Consider the following 21,539-nt stretch of genomic DNA (forward strand, 5'->3'; position numbering starts at 1 on the left):
TTTTGCTTCTGGCCCCACCCACCACTGATATTGGGCCTTTGGAAGAGGCTGCTCAGAAGGGAATGCGGCCCTCAAGGGGAAAAGGAAAGAACCCCCAAGGAGGTTTACAAAAAGAATAAAGCAGTAAAATTATCAATAAGAACAGTTACAGCAGCTCCATTAAAATATTCAAAGCATAATAATTAAAATCAACAATAAGCTGAGAACAGATCAAAACACTTTCCAACACCCTACATCTCTGGGTTAGCTTGTCTAAGCCAATATGCTTTGACTAGGTGCCTAAAGTACAGTGAACAGTACCTGCTTGATGTCAACAGACAGGGAGTTCCAAAGTGTGTGGATGTTGCCACACTAACAGATCAATTTCTTACAAATGCAGAACTAGAATTAGTGTCAGTTCTGCAGATTAACGTGGTCGAGTAGGTATATAAATGGGGGGGGGGTGAGTTCAGTGGCTTTTGTAGTGGCTTGGTCTCCCTTCCCTGAGACCAGAAACTCTTGCAAAATACTAAAAAAAAAAACCTTTCAGAATAAACGAAGTAAGGATTAAGAAAAAATATGCATTAAGTATACAGAATTATTGGATGTGGAACATGGGCTTTTGTGGTGCAGGAGTATTCGAAGACATTCATCTACCCCTTCCTTGTCCACAATGATGAAAGAGAGTCAAAAATCCAAAAATCTATGAAGAAGTCATCGAAAACAAATTGTGCAGATCAAGTAGAGTGTATTTATGCAGCATTTAGTTAGTTAGTGGAGAGAATATATTCCTATTAGAGGATCTGGTAATATTCCATGTTCTAAATCCCTTTTGGCCTTAAAACTATGCCCATGCAGTCTGCATTTTAAATAGAATCCACTGCTTTTCCAAAGGCACAAAAATAAAAAAAAACCCTAAAGACTGATACAGTATATAGAAAAGGTCAAGGTGGTTGAGACTTGGCAATAGAGTATTATTAGCCGGCATAAATACACAGCAGTGTCATTTTATTTGCCTTTCCAGTGGCAGACTTCTTCATTAAGGAAGGGGGGGCAACACATGGGGGTTAAAATCAGCTTCCAAGACAACTGAGAGCAGATCTCTACCTCAAAACCTAACAGTGCAATCCTCTACATGTCTACTCATAAGTAAACCCCATTGAATTCAATAGGATCTACTTCCAGGGAGGTGTATACAGCCTAAAACAGTTATGCATCACTATCTGTGATGGTTTTAGGAGCTGAAGTTTGACGAGATGCTGAGAATTCCCTGCTAAGTAACCCCATCTTGCATCTTCTGCCCACCATCAGAGAATTTCAGAGTACAAACTGAAGGCCAATGACACAACACCACCTTAAATGAAGCTAGGTGAGCCTGGGATTGATCAGTGCCTGGATGGCTGACTGCCTGGGGACCACCAGATGCATGCCCCATGATGAAAGTAAAAGCAGGATATAACAGCAAGCAAATATGTGCATGCATAAAAATTGTAATTCCCAGGGAAGATGGAGTTATTATTTAACCAGTAAAGTCTGTGGTGTAAAATACCCACTGTGTGAAGCTGGGCGATTTCATAATCTCTCCCAATACGGATGGATGGCATCTCATTAGGAGTTGAGTATTACCTCTTCCAGAAGCCTCTGCTTGAGTTCACGCTCTGTCTCAAGCTTCTGTTGCAGGCTACGCGCATTCATCTCCAGCATTGCGTGCTTCTTCTCCAAATCATTAAGCTAGATAGAACAGATATACTGACATTAACACTTCCTTCCCCACTGGGAACAAACTGATCCTTATTTTTAAAGGATCTCCATCATTTTTCTTATCTTCCAACAGGCATACAAAGCTGCCTTATACAGCAGTACCTTGATTGTCGAATGGCTCGGCTCCCGAACAAATCGGCTCCTGAACACCACAAACCCAGAAGTGAGTGTTCCGGTTTGCGGCCGTTTTTTGGAAGCTGAACGTCCAACGCGACTTCCGCTTGAGTGCAGGAAGCTCCTGCAGCCAACTGGAAGCCACGCCTTGGTGTTCGAAGGGATCCGGAAGTCGAACGGACTTCCGGAACGGATTTAGTGTGACAACCAAGGTACCACTGTACAGAGTCAGACCATCAAGTCCATCTAGCGGGGCATTATCTATCCTAGCTGGCAACAGTTCTCCAGAGTTTCAGGTAGGGAACCTTTTTCACAGCCACACCTGGAGATGTCGGGAACTCTACCTGGGACCTTTGGCCTGCAAGGTGAATGCTTCAACCACTGAGCTATGGGTCCTCCCCTTTGCTCCTACAGCTCTACCACACTCAGCTGCCCTAAAGTCTCCTAATTTCTTAGAGGACTCCACCCTTTCTCCCTTGCTGCCCTGTTTAACTCCCTCTGGGAACACCTAAGTAGCTTCATTTCTCACTTCCACTAGATAGCTTTAAAAGAGGACCAGACAAATTCATGGAGGATAAGGCTATCAATGGCTACTAGCCGTGATGGCTATGCTCTGCCTCCGCGGCTGGAGGCAGCAACGCTTCTGAATATCACTTCCTGAGATTCTCAGGAGGGGAGAGGGCTCTTGTGCTCAGGTCCAGCTTGCATGTCTTTGACAGGCACCTGGTCAGCCACTGTGAGGATGCTGGACTAGATGGGCCACTGGCTGATCCAGCAGGCTCTTCTTATGATCTTATTTTTTTTTCTTTTCTAGGAGGCCTCCAGCTTAATACAACTTCACTGCCTGGCAGATGGCCGTCTTATTAAATATCTCCAGCCAAGATCCCCTCCCTTGACATTCAGTTCCACTCTCAAGCGGCTCCTATGTCCCCTTCCTTCAGTTGCCCACTCCCCGCCTCTTTAAATTTTAGACTATAAGCTCCATGTGAGCAGGGACATGTCTCTACTCTACAAAACGTATTATATATTCAATGCAACGTATCAAAGAAACAGTAACTGTCACACATGAAAAGAGCGATTTGCATTCATTGCATCTAAGCCAAATTAAGGTGAACTCTGGCCAGACTTTTGGCATTTCAGAGCCATAATTATAACATGCTGTAAGGGTGACTCCCTACAGGGAGCCAGCCCCCACCATCCTGACGTCCACCTCGTCAAGTACAGAGAGCACCAGTGGTTCTGAAGCAGCCAGAGGGGGAGGAAGAGACTCGGAGGGGGAGAGAAATCAGAGGGAGGAACAATGGGAAAGCTTGGGGGCGGAGAGATGCAGACAGGGGCTCAGGGATGTTGGAGAGCCAGGGCACCAACCGCTCAGGGAGGAACCTGAAAGGGCATCGCTCCTTCCGGCGCAAGAAGGAGAGCGCCAAGACATAGGTCAAGGGGGAGGCGTTTTGGGGTGCCCCGACTACTTTGCTGGCATAGGAACAGACGTACGCCATTGCCGGATTCTGATTCGGGATGAGAGGTCATGTTTTAAGCTGTCTCTACACTGTAAATAATTAGCACAATAAACGTCTTTGAAGACAAACTGGACTCAAGCGGAGTTACTCTAGAGTAGCCACGACGACCCTCTGACACATGCTAAAGGATTTTTTTGGCTGTGATGTAGCCTCTGGTCCAGCTGATTTTGTTAACGCTGTATGATGGAAAGGTGCTTAAAAAACAACAACTAACTAACCTTGTCGGAAAGGCTCTCAGCCTTGAGTTTTTGCTCCTTTAACGCTTGCTGGAGAGCCAAGATTTCTGCTTTATGTTCTTTAACAGCAAGCTCTACCACCTGACGGGATTCAGTGATGCGCTGATCAGCTCGCACCCTGCATTAAAAACAAGAAATACATTTTCTTAAAGACTCCTTTCCTGGGAACTGATTTCTTCCACGGATCCCGTGGTATCAGATGGGATCAATGCATAGGAACTGTTCCAAACTTCTGCTTTAAAGAAAGCCATCATTATACCACATAACGTATCCACACCTGCTGTGCTGAGAGAGATCCAAGTTGCCACAGTGAGAATCTGGAATCAAAGCCTAGCGCCATATGGCAGTACAGAAGAAGACAGTTGGCAAATCACCAGAGTGGCTGTTTTCCAATTCCACATCCCTTGTATAAGCATAAAAAGGGATCTGTAACTCAGTATAATCCATATTAAAACTAGGGCAGGCCTGGACTTTAATCTTTGTCCTCAGCTTTCATGGCCCCTGCTTGGGGGCTGTGAAAGTAGAGACGTGAGTGGGGATGGCTTCCTGGATGCTTGCTGCTGTGGGTTGCCATTTTTATTGCCTCGGAACAATGAGTTGTGTTGCAATATCTCTCCGAGAGACACTTGGAGAAAATAAACATGTTGGCCAGCAAAAGGACGAAGACTGTAGCACTGCCTTCCTCCCCCAAAAGGTGAAATGCTTCCTCGCATTTTCATCAGAACCCTCCTTCTGAATTCAGGCAGGTCTTTTGGCATTTCAAAGCCCTAGTTGAAAGATTCCTAGTTTGAAACTCTGTAGATCAATTTGGAATTCACCCAAAGGAAATTGGAAGCTAATATGAATATTTAAGCATAGCAAGTCCTCAACCAGTAGTCAGGCCACCATTATGGACCAGTTGTAGTTTTAAGAGGGTTCCAAAGGCAGCCCCACCCCCAGCACATTGAGGAACTGTAACATGGATGTTGATAAGGCATGGGCGATGGTGGCCAAATCAATTTGTCCCAAAGGGGATGTCGTGCACCAACTATGTTTCTGCACCATCAAGTGTAGATGCCACATGGACATCTAACTGTTGAGTCCGTTCCAGCAGCAAATTCCTGGTTGAAGATTCTGTCCCCAATGGCAGAGGCAGAACCAAATGGTTAAGGATGTCAAATGAAGAGGAAGGCAAGCCCTTGGGCACCACTTCCAGTTCCTAAAATTAAGAGCAATCAGGATGTGACTGCTTGTTCTGGGACAGAACTTCAGAGCTAGCAATACTTCTAAGTACCAGTTGCTGGAAGCCACAAGAGGGGAAAGTGGGCCTTCCTTGCCAGTTTACCACAGGCATCTGGCTGACCACTGTCAGGACAAGAAGCTGATTTAGATGGGTTATTGACCTGATCCAGCAGGTTATGTTCCTCCGCAACCCAGTACAGTTGTACCTTGGATCCCGAATGCCTTGTGAGTCTAACGTTTTGGCTCCCGAACGCCACAAACCCAGAAGTGAGTGTTCCGGTTTGTGAACGTTCTTTGGAACCCGCACATCCGACGCAGCTTCCAATCAGAAGCTGCGCCTTGGTTTCCGAACGTTTTGGAAGTTGAACAGACTTCTAGAATGGATTCCGTTTGACTTCTGAGGTACCACTGTATTTACTTATTGCTTTATTTATATTATGCAGAGCTCTCCAACAAAGCATGCAGAAACAAAAGTCCATACCTGCTTTGTTTCTCTGTATCCAACATTCTCTGCAGCTCTCGAACCCGACACTCGAACTGGGTCTTCTCATCCCCCAGAACATTCCGCCAAGCCTCCCATTGGCGCTCCTTCTCAAGCAGTTCATCATTCAGAGCCTCCAGATCCATCACTTGCTCTTCAAGCATCGTGCAGGTTGTCTTTAAGGCCTCCATCGTCTAAAAACAAAGCCTTTCGTCACTTTTCTAAGCTCTACCTCTGAACCACTGCAAAAATAAGCCTCCTTCATGATGGCGTTCTAGAGCGAAACCTTCCTAGATCAAGAAGTGTGGGGGGGGGGGCTCTCCAAATATAATACATGAACACAGACAGTCAGTTTAGCTGGTCATACTAACTCTTATCCTCGGCCCAGAAGCAGCTAAAACAAAGGAAAAGGAAGGATCAGGGCTATGGGGGCTGGTGGTGTTCTTCAAGGTCAAACAAAGAAGGGGTGCCATGAGAACAAGTAAAACAGACTACAGTCATAGCTTGGTCCTCGAACAGAATGTGTTCCAGGAGTCCGTTCGACTCCCAGAACCATTTGAAAAGTGGCTTCCGATTGACTGCAGGAACGTCCTGCATCCAATCGGAAAGCCGCACCGTACGTTCGGCTTCCAAAAATCGTTCGAAAACCAAACACTCACTTCCGGGTTTTGAACGTTTGGGAGCCAATTGGAGCCAAGGCGTTTGAGATCGAAGGTATGACTGCAATAGGAAGTGGTCCACAATGGAGCAACTGATGCAGCTGTACCCCTGACTTCCAGGGGTGGGGTGGGAATCTGACCTAACTGAACTGAGACTATTTGTTGGTAGATATTTCTATTGAATTGCTTTCTGAGCAGAAAAACAACAAAAAGCAGAATCACAGTACTTTTACTGTAATGGTGTTCACTGTGACGTCCCACTGATTAACTTAGAAGAGTAAGTTTAATTTTGAGACTTCTGCAAAAGAAAAGGGAGGGCTCCCTGGCAAATGTCTGCTCCTTTTTTGCCTGAAAAAGCATGACCTAAAACACTTCCTGAAGCTCTATGTGGCAAAGAACTATGGTAGTGGTGTGGCCAATGTGCCTTTCAAGGAAATGGCTGCCCCAACTGGCTTCTTGTTGGAAATCCCCTTTATTTAATTTATTTATTTTCTGCCCTTCCTCCCAAAGGTGCCCTAGGAAGCAGACACAGAAGTGATAAAACATGTAAAACACATTTGAAGGATTTCCAATATAGATGCAGACAAAGAAAGACCGTGCCTGTTAATTAATGGGAGGGAATTCCAAAGGGGAGGGGCCACCACACTAAAGGTTGGTCCTCTTGATAAGGCCCTCACCTGCAGATCACAGTGACCAATTGGGTATTTAAGGAGTGAGATGATTTTTCAGGTATCTCTGATAAGCTTCAGAGAAACTGCAGAATCCCCCAGAAGTACAAAAAAATATATTGTGTTGTGCCGTATAATCTTTACTGCTCTGACATCAAATATGGCCGTTATTTCAAGTCAAAATACTCCATGAAATTGTATCTGTTTTCTGCCCTTCAGTTAAAACCAGGATCAGGTTGGCTTATAAACAATTTGGCAAAAATATAGCAAGCGATAAAAACAAGAAACACATTAAAGAGGTGGTGTAAAAAGCAAACAACCCGACACCAAAATCCCACCAGCAATTTGAAAGCCTGGTCTGAAGAAATGAAAAGCACAACAAAGCAAGCCCCCTTGGAGAGATAATTTTTCGTAGAACTGTGTGATGTGGTGGTGTGAAGACAAATGCTTGAATAGGCTAAATCAGGGGTCCCCAAACTAAGGCCCGGGGGCCAGATGCGGCCCAATCGCCTTCTAAATCCGGCCCACGGATGGTCCGGGAAGCGGCATGTTTTTATATGAGTAGAATGTGTCTCTGGGTTTTTTGTGGGGCATAGGAATTCATTCCTTTCCCCCCCTTCAAAATATAGTCTGGCCCCCCACAAGGTCTGAGGGACAGTGGACCGGCCCCCGGCTGAAAAAGTTTGCTGACCCCTGGGCTAAATGGCTCCCCTTCAGTGCCTTCTTCTAACCCTAAGGCTGAGGAAACAGGAACATGAGATGGTGAGCTATGTCAATGGGGACATGTCTCCTTGTGCTCTTGTGCTTATGGATGGAATCTCTTGTGCTCATTAGCAAGGTCTCATACATATATCTTTTCCATTCAATTTTACTGTGTACAAAGTCCACTGCCAATCAAAGTCTGTAGAGTTGACTAGACAACTTGCTGTTGACTAAGTGATGTACTGTGTTCCGCTATCAGTTTGTCACATGCCTTAATAGCAGCCGCCAACATTTTGGATGCTCCTCCTGTATCTTTCTGGGTAAGGTTCGAACGATGGATAAATAAAAGCTTCACAACAACCACTTTAGAAGTTAATATTTTAAAAAAAGATATCTGTGAATCAGATTTTCTAATATCCCTCAATAGAGCAGATGTGTGAAATTCACCAAGCAAAAAGGCTCAGTAAAATCTTGCCACCATCAAGATTAGTAAATAAGGTGTGAGGGAGTACTCCACAAGCAGGGAGTAATACCCCCCCCCCAACCCTCTCACTATATATAAGCATCTGGTGACTTCTGTTTCAGGGTATCTGAAGAAGTGTGCATGCACACGAAAGCTCATACCAATGGCAAACTTAGTTGGTCTCTAAGGTGCTGCTGGAAGGAATTTTTTTTATTTTGTTTCGCGTAAATAAGGTGTTCACTCTCTGGCTCCCCCCACCCCCTATGACAGTACTTATTGGTACAGAGTACTGGCATCTCTCTTTTTGCTGCCTATGGCCGTCGTTTTGTGCTGGCACCAATGGCACTTTTATCAATGTACTAGCTGTTCCCGGCCACGCGTTGCTGTGGCTCAGTCTGTTAAATGGAGTCAGAGTCCCCCTTCAGAGTCCCCGCGTGTGATGCCATCTTCCTTCCACGTGACAGCACCCATCACCCCAACGGTTCTATCTCTCCCCCTCACAAACCCTGCGGCCTGGCCGGTTCCCCCGCATTGGTGTTGTTTTCTGTTAAAGGCCCATATTCAGTTGGTTGGCATGTTCTTTTGTGATGTCACTGATATTATGCAGCCAATGGCAGCAGCTGAGGCTACATTGACATCCAGCAGATGGCGCTATTGCTGCACCAAATGATACTGCGTCTCTACCTTTGACGTCCACTGGAGGGCGCTATGTTCCCCCCAAAAAAACCATGCTTTTACCTGTGAAAGGTGAGACATGTATATAATGTGTGTTTATGCAAACACTCGCACATTGGTATGGAACGTCGTGTCAAAATTTCAACGCAACCGGTCAAGCGGTTTTGGAGAAAAGTTGTCGCACACCAACATGGACCTTTTACATTTATATATATATAGATGTGTACCAGCACCTCATTTTTGGGGTTACTTATACTTTTGGGATCCCCCTCCTCTGTTTTCCTCTCCCCCGACCCTATATTTTGGTCACATATTTGGTCTACACTCCAGTCCAACAGGCAATTCTTTAGGTTATTCTGCTTCTGTTGTCCAATTCTGGCACAATCTGATTCAGGATTGTGTGCTTTTAATTGTGAGACGAGAGCTGGCGATAGGAGAGTCCTGACCCTGAGGAGAAGGCAAACCATCAAAGCCCCACGATCCTCCAGTGACTTTACAATGAAAATTCTGAACACCTACTTGCTTCTGGCTGGTAAGCTGCATCTCTCGCTCTGTGATCTCGCGGCGGAGGTGGTCTACCTCGCTTCGCAGCTGCACTACCTCATCATTTGCCCCCGAAGCCTCATCTAGTTGTTTGGACAGGAAGAAATTCTGGTTGTTCAGCTCAGCGTTGTCCTCACTCAACTGATTCAGCTGCTCTTCCAAGTCTGTAATCACCTAAATAAAAAATAATAAGCCGGAGAACCTAAGATAAATGGGGACTAAGGAAAGAAGGTTAACAAGCCCAAGATTCTTAATATAAATGGGGACTAGCCAAGACTTTTTGAAAGTCAAACTTCAAACCCTAAAGAATGGGTTTCTGTAAAGCTCAGTATACAGTCTTGTAGGCTGATACATACCTAACAGATACACACAATGAAAGCTACTTTGAAAATCTGGGGACTTCAGGGGGAGGAACACAGTGGACCGAACATCTTCTGCCAGCAAGTTGCCGATGTGTGATAATTAAGACAAATCTTGGCTATTGAATTCACTCTGGAGTGAACAGGGGATTAACCTCTGATGCTCTGATAAAGCCATGAGTACATTGCCAAAAGATTGTCGTGCAACTGATTGTACAAGAGCCAGCTGTTGCACAAGCTTCTGACAGCACAACTGTTGCGTTTGATTCCTTTGTTGCGCAACCTTTAAACTCTGCTATCTGCTAGCACAAGAGCTCTTGCACTAGCCAAACAGGGAATGTCAGATAAATCGCTGCATCTAAAAACATCAAGGATTTTTCACCAAGTAAAAATTGCTCATACTAAGTCTGCACCTACCCAGTTTTAAGCTGATGTGACTCAACTTGCTTCACTATTGAGCATCACCACACTGCTCAAGTTCACACTTCTTGGCTTTAGGAACATCCATTCTTCCCTTGGGCAACTTTTAAACTTTGTCATCCGCTAGCACAAGGGATCTCACCCATAGCGGACAGAGAACGTTGGATACGGACCTTTGTCTTCAGAAGAGCTAAGCTTAATTCAGCCTTAAGGTATAAAATGCATTAATTGCATTTTAAAATTTTAGTGTCCTATGGCATGACTTTGAGAGTGCATCGTTGCAGCCAAATCCAGGAACTGTAAGTCCACGGTTAATGGTCCTCTCCCCAAACTTGCTGCATGGTAATAAAAGGGCATAAGCAGATTGGTTTCTCTCTCCAAACCTTACACTATGCTATCTGAGGAAAGGTGATGCTAGCTTTCGAAAGAGAGATTTTCATAATACCCAACAGAGAGCTCTTTGAAGAGAGGTGCATTATCTGGAATGCCACTCTCTTAAAGTGCGTTTTTAAAAAAAGAAAATCAAGCAGAACTCGCAAATCGCTAGAAAAAGACACACACACTGATTTAACAAAGACTGGATTTCTAACGTCAGCAGAGTTAAGGACAGCAAGATGAAACGTGAGGGGAAACGTTTGGCAGCACAACAGATTATAAGAGGGAAGTCAATATCAGCGTTAAAATAAGAACCAGGCAACAATGCTTTTGTGCAAACAAGTGATGTCCAATATTTTAAGCAGTACTGTAGTGACCTGGAAAAAACTCCCCGCCCCCAGAAAAATGCTGAATTCAACTATCCCATGTTAGGACACAGGGGTTGGGGAGAGAGAGATAGAAACCAAATGAAAGTATACCATTTTGCTTAACACAGAAAGTCACAATAACTCTGGAATAAGAAAAGCATGGCTTTCTTTTAACAGCTGCTCACACTATTCCACTACAGAGGCAACACTTGCTATAACCACGGGAACAGATTAAAAAAAGCTGTTCTAAAAGACACTGGTCACCTACTAATCTTCTAAAGCACAGCCACAGCAATTTTTGTAAAAAAAAAAATGGAAGTGAAGTTTAAGGGGAAGAAGGGAGAGGGGGAGGGAAGAGGAAAGAAAGAAAGAAGTGAGGGTGGGAATATTTAGCCGGAAAGTATGCCCCATATTACCACTTAAATGTGGACCCCCTCCATTTTAAAAAGGAGACAATCCCTTTTCTTATGTGTAACTTAAAGCACACTACTGTAATGTGAAAGGTATAGTAGAATAGGTATGGGTGGGAATTTTGTTCTTTAGAAAACATATAAAGCTGATAATATATTTCAATTGGTGGTTTGGAAAAGTTGCTGGGAGAGGATGAAGGGCAGCAGCGGGCAGGGGAGAGGAGAAATTAGGGGAAAGTGCTTCTTCAATGTTGTAAACCAGGGGTATTTCCTTACCGCCCACCAGTGCTCGATGGAAGGAGGATTCAGCTTGTGCCATAAAACCCCCTACTGCCCACCTAGAATCCTGAAACGCCCACTAGGTTAACAACACCTGTTGTAAATGAATACTGGTTTAGACTGAAGGTCTTCATCATGGGGTAAAAGGGTCTGTACGTTTTATCCTGGTACACTTGCTTGAGCTGTTTAGAAATAGGATCCCACAAGAAAACAGTTTGCTCCCCAAAGACAACATTTAATCTAATCTCACAAAACAAATTACTAGTTTCTAGCACCATCCAGAAGGACTTCTTCCCCCTCTTCTCTTTTTAAGAGGAAGGTGTCTGCACCATCTAGATGCTGCTGAACTACAACTCCCATCGTCACTGATCATTAGCCAATGTTGGCTGGGGCTGGTAGCAGTTTTAGCCCATTAAATCTGGCAGGCACTATGTTACCTAATCCTGTCCTAGTCCAACTGCTTGTGACTTATCAAAGGTTAGGTGAACAGTTGATTAAAAAGGGTGTTGGGGATTTCTGTTAAGGTATTATACACATAACTCTGAAACGGCAGGCCAAGAATATTCTTTTATCATGACCAACAGTGGTACAGAGCACTTGCTTCCTTTTACGAATGTTCCTTTATACATGGACCCAGATTTTATTCAATTTCTAAATAGTAGGGACTAAAAGAACACTTGAATACCGTGTTTCTCATAAAATAAGACACCGTCTTATATTTATTTCACTCAAGAAAATAAGCAGCAGGGCACGGTGCTGGGTCCCGCTGGGTCCGGGCTCCACGCAGCGCGCGCTGCGGCTCTTGCCAGGTCCCGCCGCCAGGTCAGCGCTCGGCGCGGCACATGCTGCGGCTCTTGCCACGTCCCGCCGCCGGGTCGGCGCTTGGCGCGGCGCACGCTGCTGGGCATTTTGGAGGGGCAGCAGCATCCAGTTCCGGGCGCTGAGAGGCATCTTCCTCTTCCATGGCGCCATCCAGACCTGCTCCCACCACTATGGCTTATTTTTGGGGTATGTCTTATATTTTTTTCAACCCAGGAAAATCCTGCCATGGCTTATTTTCTAGGTGCGTCTTATTTTATGAGAAACACGGTATGTGTTGGCAGACCTCTCATCATGTTGGCACTAGCCAAGAAGGAATTTAAAGAACTTAAAACAGTATGTTGGAAATCACTCTGAATACGCTGGAACTCATTTAACTAGCAAAGTAGACATCAGAGAGAAGGCATACAAAAGGAAGCACTTCCTATTTTAATGTATAATCAATTATGAAACTCATTGCCACCGGATGTTGTCATGGCAACTAGCCTATGTGCATATATCTATCAGTGCCTCAATCAGGCATGATAAATCAAATAGAACGGATTATATTTAGAGGTGACACGACCCCAATTAGCAGGTGTGCGGAGGACAAAAGCAGCAATGTATCACTTCCACTCTGATATCTTCTTTTTGAGTTTCTCTGTGCTGTTTGGCTGATCTCTATTGTAGACAATTGCTAGTTTAAGTGGGCCACTGGCCTGATCGACTAAGGCAAGACTTTGGGTAAAAATTATTGCCCATTGACTCGTCCCCCAAACCCTTCCTTGACAGATAATTAATAATTGCATTTTCCCATGTGCATTATAACTACAAGTGCATAGCTTATCCATACTTTACAGCGCAAGACAAAACACTATGACTCTGCTCAGAAGCAACACTAAACCAAGTGAACCCAGGCCAGGGAGCACACATACCATCAGATCCTCACAGAACCACCAATGGTCCGATAGAACTGTTGGGGCAGCTCCTCCCACACCTTCTCTGCAGCCTGGAGAGGCCCGAGTAAAGGCAGGAACAAGGCAGCACAGATACAATACTTACATACATTCCAATACAGGTGCAGGCTGGAAAAGATCCCTACTTAAAATGCTTGTTGGAAGAAGGATTTCAGTAGGCACTGAAAAGACAACAGAGACGGCGCCTGTCAAGGGTAGGGGATTCCAAAGGGCAGGTATCGCAGGAGGTGCTCGACTATATAAAAGGTGTGAAGCAATTGTTTTGGGTATGCCCCTGTTTCCTTCCTCCTGTCTCCTGGGAATGAGCATGACAACAGACATATTGTACTCTTTTGCTTGAAGATGAAGTATAAAAAACAGTCTAGGAGTCTTGATGCAGTATGGTCTCTACGTATATACATAAACAGCAAAATGTGGTAGCACAAACCATTCATCTTTTCCAAACTCCAAACGACCCTTGGCTTGCTCATATAATTCCTTCATCTAGGAAAGCAACTGCAATATGCAGCTTCCAGTTCTCCATCAAGAATCATCACAGATGGGATCTGGAAGCAAAACCTCCAGTATCAAGGCCCCAAAAGCTTAGGCACAAGAGATAAAACAGTGAGGACCTAACCGGAAGACTATGCTCCAACTTCCGAAGGAAGCAACCCACACACAGTTGTCTATTAGCCGAGCTGATGCAAACAAGCAATTGCTTATATAGCTGAAATGAGCATAGACCAAAAGCAATGAAAGAGATGTTTGGGTTTATGAGAAGTCATGGAAAACTCCTTTCCGTATTTGCATTCTCGATTTCTACATGTGCACCTCTATTCTATTTCTGAACTTGGCCGACTGAGCATGAATAAAACGAAGAGCCTCTTAGTGGGGCTGCACTGTTTTGAATTTGAATAAAAAATTGCACGCGGTGGATTGACGGGGGGGGGGGGGGGAGTTGTCCCTGCAACCCACAGGAAACAACACCAATTTCAGTTGCAGCTTGGGTTTCCATTTACCCAAAACAAGCACGCACACCCAAGCTGAAGCTCACAGGGAGAGGAGAAAATGCCGGTTGCTTGGGGAAATGTTTAATACAGTCCCAATAGGTTTTGGGATACAGTATAGTCCTTCTTCAGGGGCATGTTTAAAGAAGCAATTCTCATCAAGTGTGTGAAATGACAAATGAATTACTATGGTGGTTCAGGCACACTTGATGAGCTCTGTTATTTGAAACCTCCTTTTTCCTATCATGTGAACAACATAACCCTTAAAACCTCCAGAAGTTTTCTCAACCCTCTTGGAAAGCTCAGGAAAACATGAAGGAGGCTCCCAGAAACGGCAACTTATATGGTGACTATTCCACAATACAACAGAAAATCAACATGCATTGAAGAAAATGCCCAATTTCTTCCAACAGGCTTCCATTTCCTTTTTGCTTCTCCAGGGTTCTTTGGTCAAGATCCAGGGTTCTTTGGTGATTAGTAGCAGTAGGGAATGGATTTTTAACCCCACCCCCTTTTCCTTGATTTCTTTTTTAAAGAAAAAGCAACATGGCTTTGTCACAAAAACAAAGCCTCCAACCTCTAGCCTCGGCCTCCTCTGCGGTGTCAGAATATGTCTCTTTCCTCACAAACCAAGGCAGCCTTGGTACCAATGACACTTTGAGTCGTTTATTTCACTTTCCCTACGGTATATTACGGTATATTTGCCTAACTCCAGTAGCTTCTCTCATTATTGTCATGACATTATGACTTCATAAGGACACGCAAAACCTATGCAACTATCTAGTCCCCTACGACGAGAACAAAAAAAAAAGTTTCCATTCCTGCTTTTGCTCACAACAGCACTCCTTCCAAATCCTTCAGCATCTTTAGCGAGGATAACCTCCATTACCTGAAAGGTACACGTGACAACAAAGCAGCTGAATGTGTGAACTGGAAAGCATTACTTTTGAGGGGATTCAGTGATGTGACAGTTCAGTTTGTGGTATAGTACCTGCAACAGACCCTTCCACAGGTTGAAATCACCACCTGATGTTGCAGTCATCAAATGATGAATATGTATGCATAAACCAGCACTGTTTTTTGCTAACTTAAACAGCTAAAGGTTACACACAAACTAGTAAGAGATATTTGGAGCCACACGACTGTAGTATAGCTCTTTCTATCATACTGAATGATGTGTGAAAGGAGATCCTTTGGTGGCATGTATTTTATGAAGAAATCCAGTACATGAAGCAGCCAAGATGATAAAGGAGGGAATCCTTCATTTCTAAAAGCTGCTTAGTTACTACTTTTGGGGTACACTTACCCCTTTTACAGAGAGTGTTTAGCCATAAGCCTTTCCTCCTTTTACTTACTTGCTTTCTGATTTAAAAATCTAAAACACTAGAGACGTTTCAACTCCTAAAAAATATTTATTTCAAGGCAGACCACTTGTGATCTGTACCTTGAGGGCAAACTACCAGGCAAACTCTCTCTGTGTGTATGTGTGTGTATGTATCGTTCAACTGCACAAAATGTAAAGGTCTTGAAAAGCAGTCAAGGAGCCTTAAAGAGGCTCACCAAAATGCTGATGGCAAGAAAAGGAAACTGAAAACAATAATCTACATGTATGGTTCTGTGGGAAACTTTAGAGCTCCTTCACATTACACACCTCAGTAATGGAAAATAAGACTACATGCAACAATTGCTCAATCTGTTTATTGGCACACCCATGTCGCACTTCAAATGTGACAAGTGTACGTACTGTTTCTTACATTCAGATGAAATACTGTCACTGCTGCAGCCTACAAGTCATTTGGTAGTCATACATATTAGGAACATTTGAGCCTAGCTAAATGCCCTCCTTTGCCTTTCCATCCTACTGTACTATGATAGTTCCCTTCACCTGTAAGGGGGAAAATGTTATCTCTATATATACATCACTTGTTGCAGCTGCTACACCATTCTTATTAGCTGCACTACAATGAGATTTCATACTGGCTTCTTCAAAAACTTGAGAAACACTGTCAATTTTAAATCAGGATAAAATCTCTAAGCTGAGATTCACCTGAGATCTAAAGAAGCAATCCAATCAGTCTTGGTCCTGCTAACTCCTTGAAAGCAAAAGGCCGTGTCATGGACCCTTGTCTTCAAGGAGCAAAATTAGATTGTTTTCCTTCCTTGTCCTTAATTTCAAAATAATTCAATGATCCGTATTTAATACTCACTGTGCAGCTATTACGAAGGGCTTCAAATTTACGCTGGATTTCATCTCTATGAGCCTAAAGGAGGTAAGAAGTTGATCATCAATTTTTTCATACATTACTTTTAGAATCCAACAGCTGTTTTCTTTCTTTCTAAATGAACTGCAGAACAATCTACCAGCAAGCAAAGTTAAAAAGGCAGATGCTGCAGGCTATGAACGCTACCAGGACAAAAGAACCAAACGTTGTGTCGACTTAAGGCATCCTCATGCTTCCGTGTTCTCAGCTACTGGAGCTAAATGTACAACTGAATGCACTGCTTTGTGGCAAATGCCAAAATAATCCTTTTCAGCGTCCTTCAGGAGGTAGCTGCCATTTAATAAGAGTTTTGAAATGGTTTGCCTTGCATATTTTATTTCCACGTCTGAGCTACTACTTCATGGGATTCAAAAATAAATACTGTAAATAAATCCTACACATGTATTTAAGAGTCCACACACAAACACAAAGTGTTAGAAAAGCCTATCATGGAGATTAGGCAAACTTACCAAGCACTTCAGCCACACAACCACAAGCCTAACAAGCAGCCTGATGCCTTCCCAAGGAGTGACCAAACCAACTAATAATTTTATGCTTATTATTGCTTGGATCATGGAAGTCTAACATTCAAAGACATGAAGCATTTCGTTTCAAGACAACTGCGAAAAAGGCATGCACCGTTTTAAGTGTTTTTGCAAGCAAAGTGTGACACAAAGACAAAGCTCATCTTCCAGCCACTGGACCATCTCCCATCAGTCCGATTGAGGCAGTCCCAAGCCGCAGCAAAGGGACTCTCAGGTCAATGGTTGCTCATTGGACATTTCTTCTTTATTCAAGCCAACCCATTCATTCCCAAGACGCCCAAGGCGGAAAACCTGCTCAACCCAAGTCTGAAGTGAATGACTAGAAAATGAACTTTTTCTTCCATCAATCAGCTGAAAGAGGATCAAACAAGACCCTCCTCCCCCCCCCCTCCCAGCATTCCGCTAGATTTAATACCCAATTCTTGATGGGGTGTTTGAATCATTAGACTGAAACAAGAGCTCTTTTGAGGAAATGCAGATTGTCATTTTAGTGCTAAGTAAAATCATCTCATACAGCATGCCCCTGTTTCTATTGGCCTAGAAGCCAAGTATTCCACATTTCCATTTCTGCACTGGAAAAGATCAGAAGCAGAGCAGTGGCCAACCTTTTGCAAGTGTGTCAGAAGTCCAACATACAAGACATTGCCATTCTAACAGGCACTACAGCGCATGTGTAGATCTCTCCCACCACCCTCCAAAAAACGAAGAAAGCATTGGGCTAGGTTTTGCCTCGCATCCACTGAGCCAGAGAGGAGGCAGCAGCACAGCATGGCAGAGGTTGGCACTATGGGCGTTTCCAAGCCGCACTGTGACCCTTTCCCATTGAAAGCTTCCTTATATGTTTGTCCAACTGGCCCAGCGTTGTCTACTCTGAGCATCAGTGTCTCTCTGGAGCCCCAAGTTCCGTTAGTTTGGGAGCAGGCCATGCAATTATAGATTCTAGGTAACTTTGGACAATCGCATTACGGAAAGCATTACAGTACAACCACCCATGTGAAAAGTCACCCTATGGTCTCTAACATGACCCACGGACCCTTGGGCTTCAGTCCAGGAGTGTCACAAACCCCTACTGCCTGTGCCACTTATGGCACCCATGCCTCAGGTTGACCACTCATGGGATAGAGCACGGCATTCATTACTCACAAGTTTCCTGTGCTAATATAGTAGCATTTCCTAATAGTTAGCACTCAGGTTATGTGCATCTTTGAACGCAGAAGAGGTCGGGCTTTCCTTCCCCAGGATACCAATACCGCAAGCAATACATGCACAGGTCTACTGCTTTAATCCCTCAAGCCCCCAAGGTACAGCTGCAAAAGCGGTTAAAGGGGTCCCTAATGAAAGACACTGTTCCTTTCATTAGCATCCACGGAGACACAAGCCCACTTCCAGCATTGCTGGATGCACGAAGCCACAGCTGGCAGCCAAAGCAGGAGTTAATAATCTCTACCACCCAACAATTTGGCAAACCTTAAAGTGAAGATCCAGCTTCATAAAGCACATGGTTGTTTATCTGGGTTTTTGTTTTGCAAGGGCAAGATCTTTTTATAATCAGTAGCATATAGTATACATTTAGGTTCAGTTCAGGGGGTGGGGATAAAAAAATAAAATGAAAGAGTACCTTAATGAAGGATTCACTATTTCTGCATAGTAAGATATACAACTGACACCTTTGTTAGGGAACAAGTATAAGGCAACATTTATTTCACCAGCTTCCTTTAAAAACGGGGCAGCACAGCAGCATGAAACTACAATATTAAAGAGAATCCTCACCCACCCAAACAAAAGCACAGTACTTCTGTGAAAAAAAGGGACACAAATCCACAGGAATGATGGTTCTGAAACATCAGTTACTTACCTTTAACCAAGCTTTTTCAAAGTTAAATCTGACCATTCATTTATACAGTATATATATGGGGGGGGGCAGAATGTCACCAAATTTTCATGAAAATAAAGACGTTGTGCTTCAATAATATGCTGTATTTGGAGGTTGAGGAATCTGTGCCCTATGCTGGATTATCTCAATTGAAATCCACATGAAGCTGGCATCAATTCTGCTCTTTCGGGGGTTGAATAGGGTTACAGAGGGACCCTTTTGTCGCACTTCTTGCCTCTAAACCAGGTTATTTCAATGCCAATGCTGTACAATCCTAAAGTAGCAGCTTAGAGACCAATTAAGTTTGTTATTGGTATGAGCTTTCGTGTGCATGCACACTTCTTCAGATACACTGAAACAGTTTCTGTTTCAGTGTATCTGAATAAGTGTGCATGCACACGAAAGCTCATATCAATAACAAACTTAATTGGTCTCTAAGGTGCTACTGGAAGGAATTTTTTTATTTTGTTTCGACTATGGCAGACCAACACGGCTACCTACCTGTAACTAATCCTAAAGTAGTTATGAAAGCATATGGTGTTTCAGAATCCAAGGAATGCTGGATAAGAGCAGGCCCCAGCTTGAGTTCAGTGTTAGTCTATATTCCGATATCAAGGCATAATTCAGAGCACAGAGAAGAATTCTACTGCATTTCCCCCCTTTCAGAAGCCTTGATCATTCACTCTCCTACCTTTTCCTTCTACAGCTTCATGACAGCATCTCAACTCAAGAAAGGACTTTAGGTGCTCTCGGTGCACTCCAATGTTAGCCCACTGCTTGTAAACCCACTGAAAATAATAGACGTGTCTAATTTAGGTCCATTATTTTCAACGGGTCTACTCGGAGTACAAAGCTTAGCTGGTTACAACCCTCATGTTATGCTGGGTAAACTCTTCCGAAAGATCATTCACCAACGGATCATCTTCCCCTCCTCTAAAAAGGCCTGGATGTAAAAGCCTTTGTGTCTGGACTGGGTTTCAAAATGGCAACAGAAATGGAGTTATACTTCTTCTCAATGTCACTTAGCTGTGCTCCTGTTTCAAAGAAACAGGGAGAAGGAATGAGACTGGGGCCCCAAAGGAAGAATTTGAAGACACCATATATGGGCACTTTCATGGAACCCCAAACGACTGTCTAAATCTTGAACGTGCCAGATGACAAGTAGAAAGTAGAACAATGGCAACGTTCTAGTCCTTAAAGGGAAGTCACCATTCCTGGTGAGGCATATTTTCCCTTTACTCTGAAGAGACAAACCCAGACAAAGAAAAACATCACATCTATGGAGGCTGATCCATATGAAAAAAAAATAAGTGTAGATCTGTTAGGAGCACATTTTCAACAAACATCAGAGACATAAGATGAAGCAAAGCAAAACATATCAAGCTAAGCCATCTGCAGATGATCATTCTCAACCAAGGGTAATTTCAAGATTACAATTACAAGCCAGTCCAGAGCACCACTGGATCGTATGCTTCAAGGGCACAGCTCCTTACATCAGCCCAGAATTCTGGAGCTTACCGTCAGAGCTTGAATCTCCTCTTCTGCCTCAGCCGTGGTCTCCTCTAGCTCAGTTTTAGCCTCCCGGAGTTGACTTTCCAGGGCTGCGCGGGCAGCCTGCAACCCCGAAATCTGAGATTCCCTCTCCTGGAGGGTGAGCTGCAATTCTGTAAGCTGCCGCTTCAACTCCAATTTTTGTTCTTCGTGTTCAAGGCTAACCTGAAGAGTTTAAATACAATATTGATACGTACGAACTTCAAAATGCAAGCTTGCTTCAGATCTTTCAGCAATGTCCTTCTGCTTGTTATGTAGGACAAAAAAGTCATCTCCATGCAAAGGAACACCTGGACATAAATCTGATATCAGATGGGATAATAGTCACAAAGCAGAAGGAGAACATTTCAATCTCCCTGGATACTCTGCTTCTGACCCGACGGTTGTCATTCTCCAGAGGAATTTCAAAGGGTGAAATAGCTGAATTTATTTGGGTCTGAAATGAGACGCTGGTTTCCTGTCCTGCTACAGGCCTGAACACAATCACCCTAGAGCTGCCGAGTGAATTATCATGAACTACCACTGCCATGCAGGTTCAATGGGCTTATTTTGCAAACCTTGAAACTCTGAGTTGTCACAAATTGCATTTCTTACATGTTACCATGACAGCTCTATTTTTTGCAAAACGTATACCAAGGATCATACTAAACCCTAAAGAAGTGGCCTCTGATCCACAAAAGCTTATGCCGTGACAATCACAACCCACCACCCATGTGGCCAGATGTACATGAATTGCTCAACTGCATGCAAGGAAGGCTTTCATTTGGAAAGCCCCCCCCCCAACTCACTCTCATATCCCTTTTCAACAACCCCTGCATTCCTTGCAGCTCATTCCTCCAATGAAAACCACCCTCAGAATATTTGCCTCTCTCCATATCACAGATCCACATCAATTTTCACTTCTTCCTTCCTAATACTATGGGATGCCAATTTCTTAATAAATTTACATTTTTGATAGTGAGGATATAAAAATAAGTGTTACGATCTAATACAGGTGGCTCCCCACTTACCCAGAGGTTACGTTCTCCCCACACACACACACACACTGTGTGCATACCGTGTTTCCCCGAAAAAAAGACAGTGTCTTATACAGTGGTACCTCTACTTACGAATAACTCTACTTACGAATGGAGCTCCGTCCGCCATCTTGGATGCGGTTTAGATAGGATTTTTTCTACTTACGAATTTTTAGATAGGGTTGCTTCTACTTACGATTTTTTTCTCCCAATGCATTCCTATGGGATTCGACTTACAATTTTTTTCGACTTACAAATGTGTGTTCGGAACGCATTAAATTCGAAAGTAGAGGTACCAC

At 43.8% G+C, this 21,539-nt stretch overlaps 1 protein-coding gene across 6 annotated transcripts in view; it reads right to left on the bottom strand.

The window, feature by feature from the left end:
- Positions 1-21,539, bottom strand: part of CIT (citron rho-interacting serine/threonine kinase) — a 106,730-nt gene that overhangs the window by 25,798 nt on the left and 59,393 nt on the right. For all 6 annotated transcript variants that reach the window (XM_060269961.1, XM_060269959.1, XM_035099235.2 and 3 more), the window contains exons 23-28: positions 20,192-20,389; positions 16,202-16,255; positions 8,999-9,196; positions 5,313-5,506; positions 3,593-3,728; positions 1,606-1,710 (exon numbers count right to left, since the gene is read on the bottom strand). In XM_060269961.1, coding sequence (XP_060125944.1) covers positions 1,606-1,710; positions 3,593-3,728; positions 5,313-5,506; positions 8,999-9,196; positions 16,202-16,255; positions 20,192-20,389 — 885 coding nt within the window. The remainder of the gene's footprint in view (positions 1-1,605; positions 1,711-3,592; positions 3,729-5,312; positions 5,507-8,998; positions 9,197-16,201; positions 16,256-20,191; positions 20,390-21,539) is intronic.

The sequence above is a fragment of the Zootoca vivipara genome, chromosome 17, assembly GCF_963506605.1.
Source record: "Zootoca vivipara chromosome 17, rZooViv1.1, whole genome shotgun sequence".
Taxonomy (NCBI): domain Eukaryota; kingdom Metazoa; phylum Chordata; class Lepidosauria; order Squamata; family Lacertidae; genus Zootoca; species Zootoca vivipara.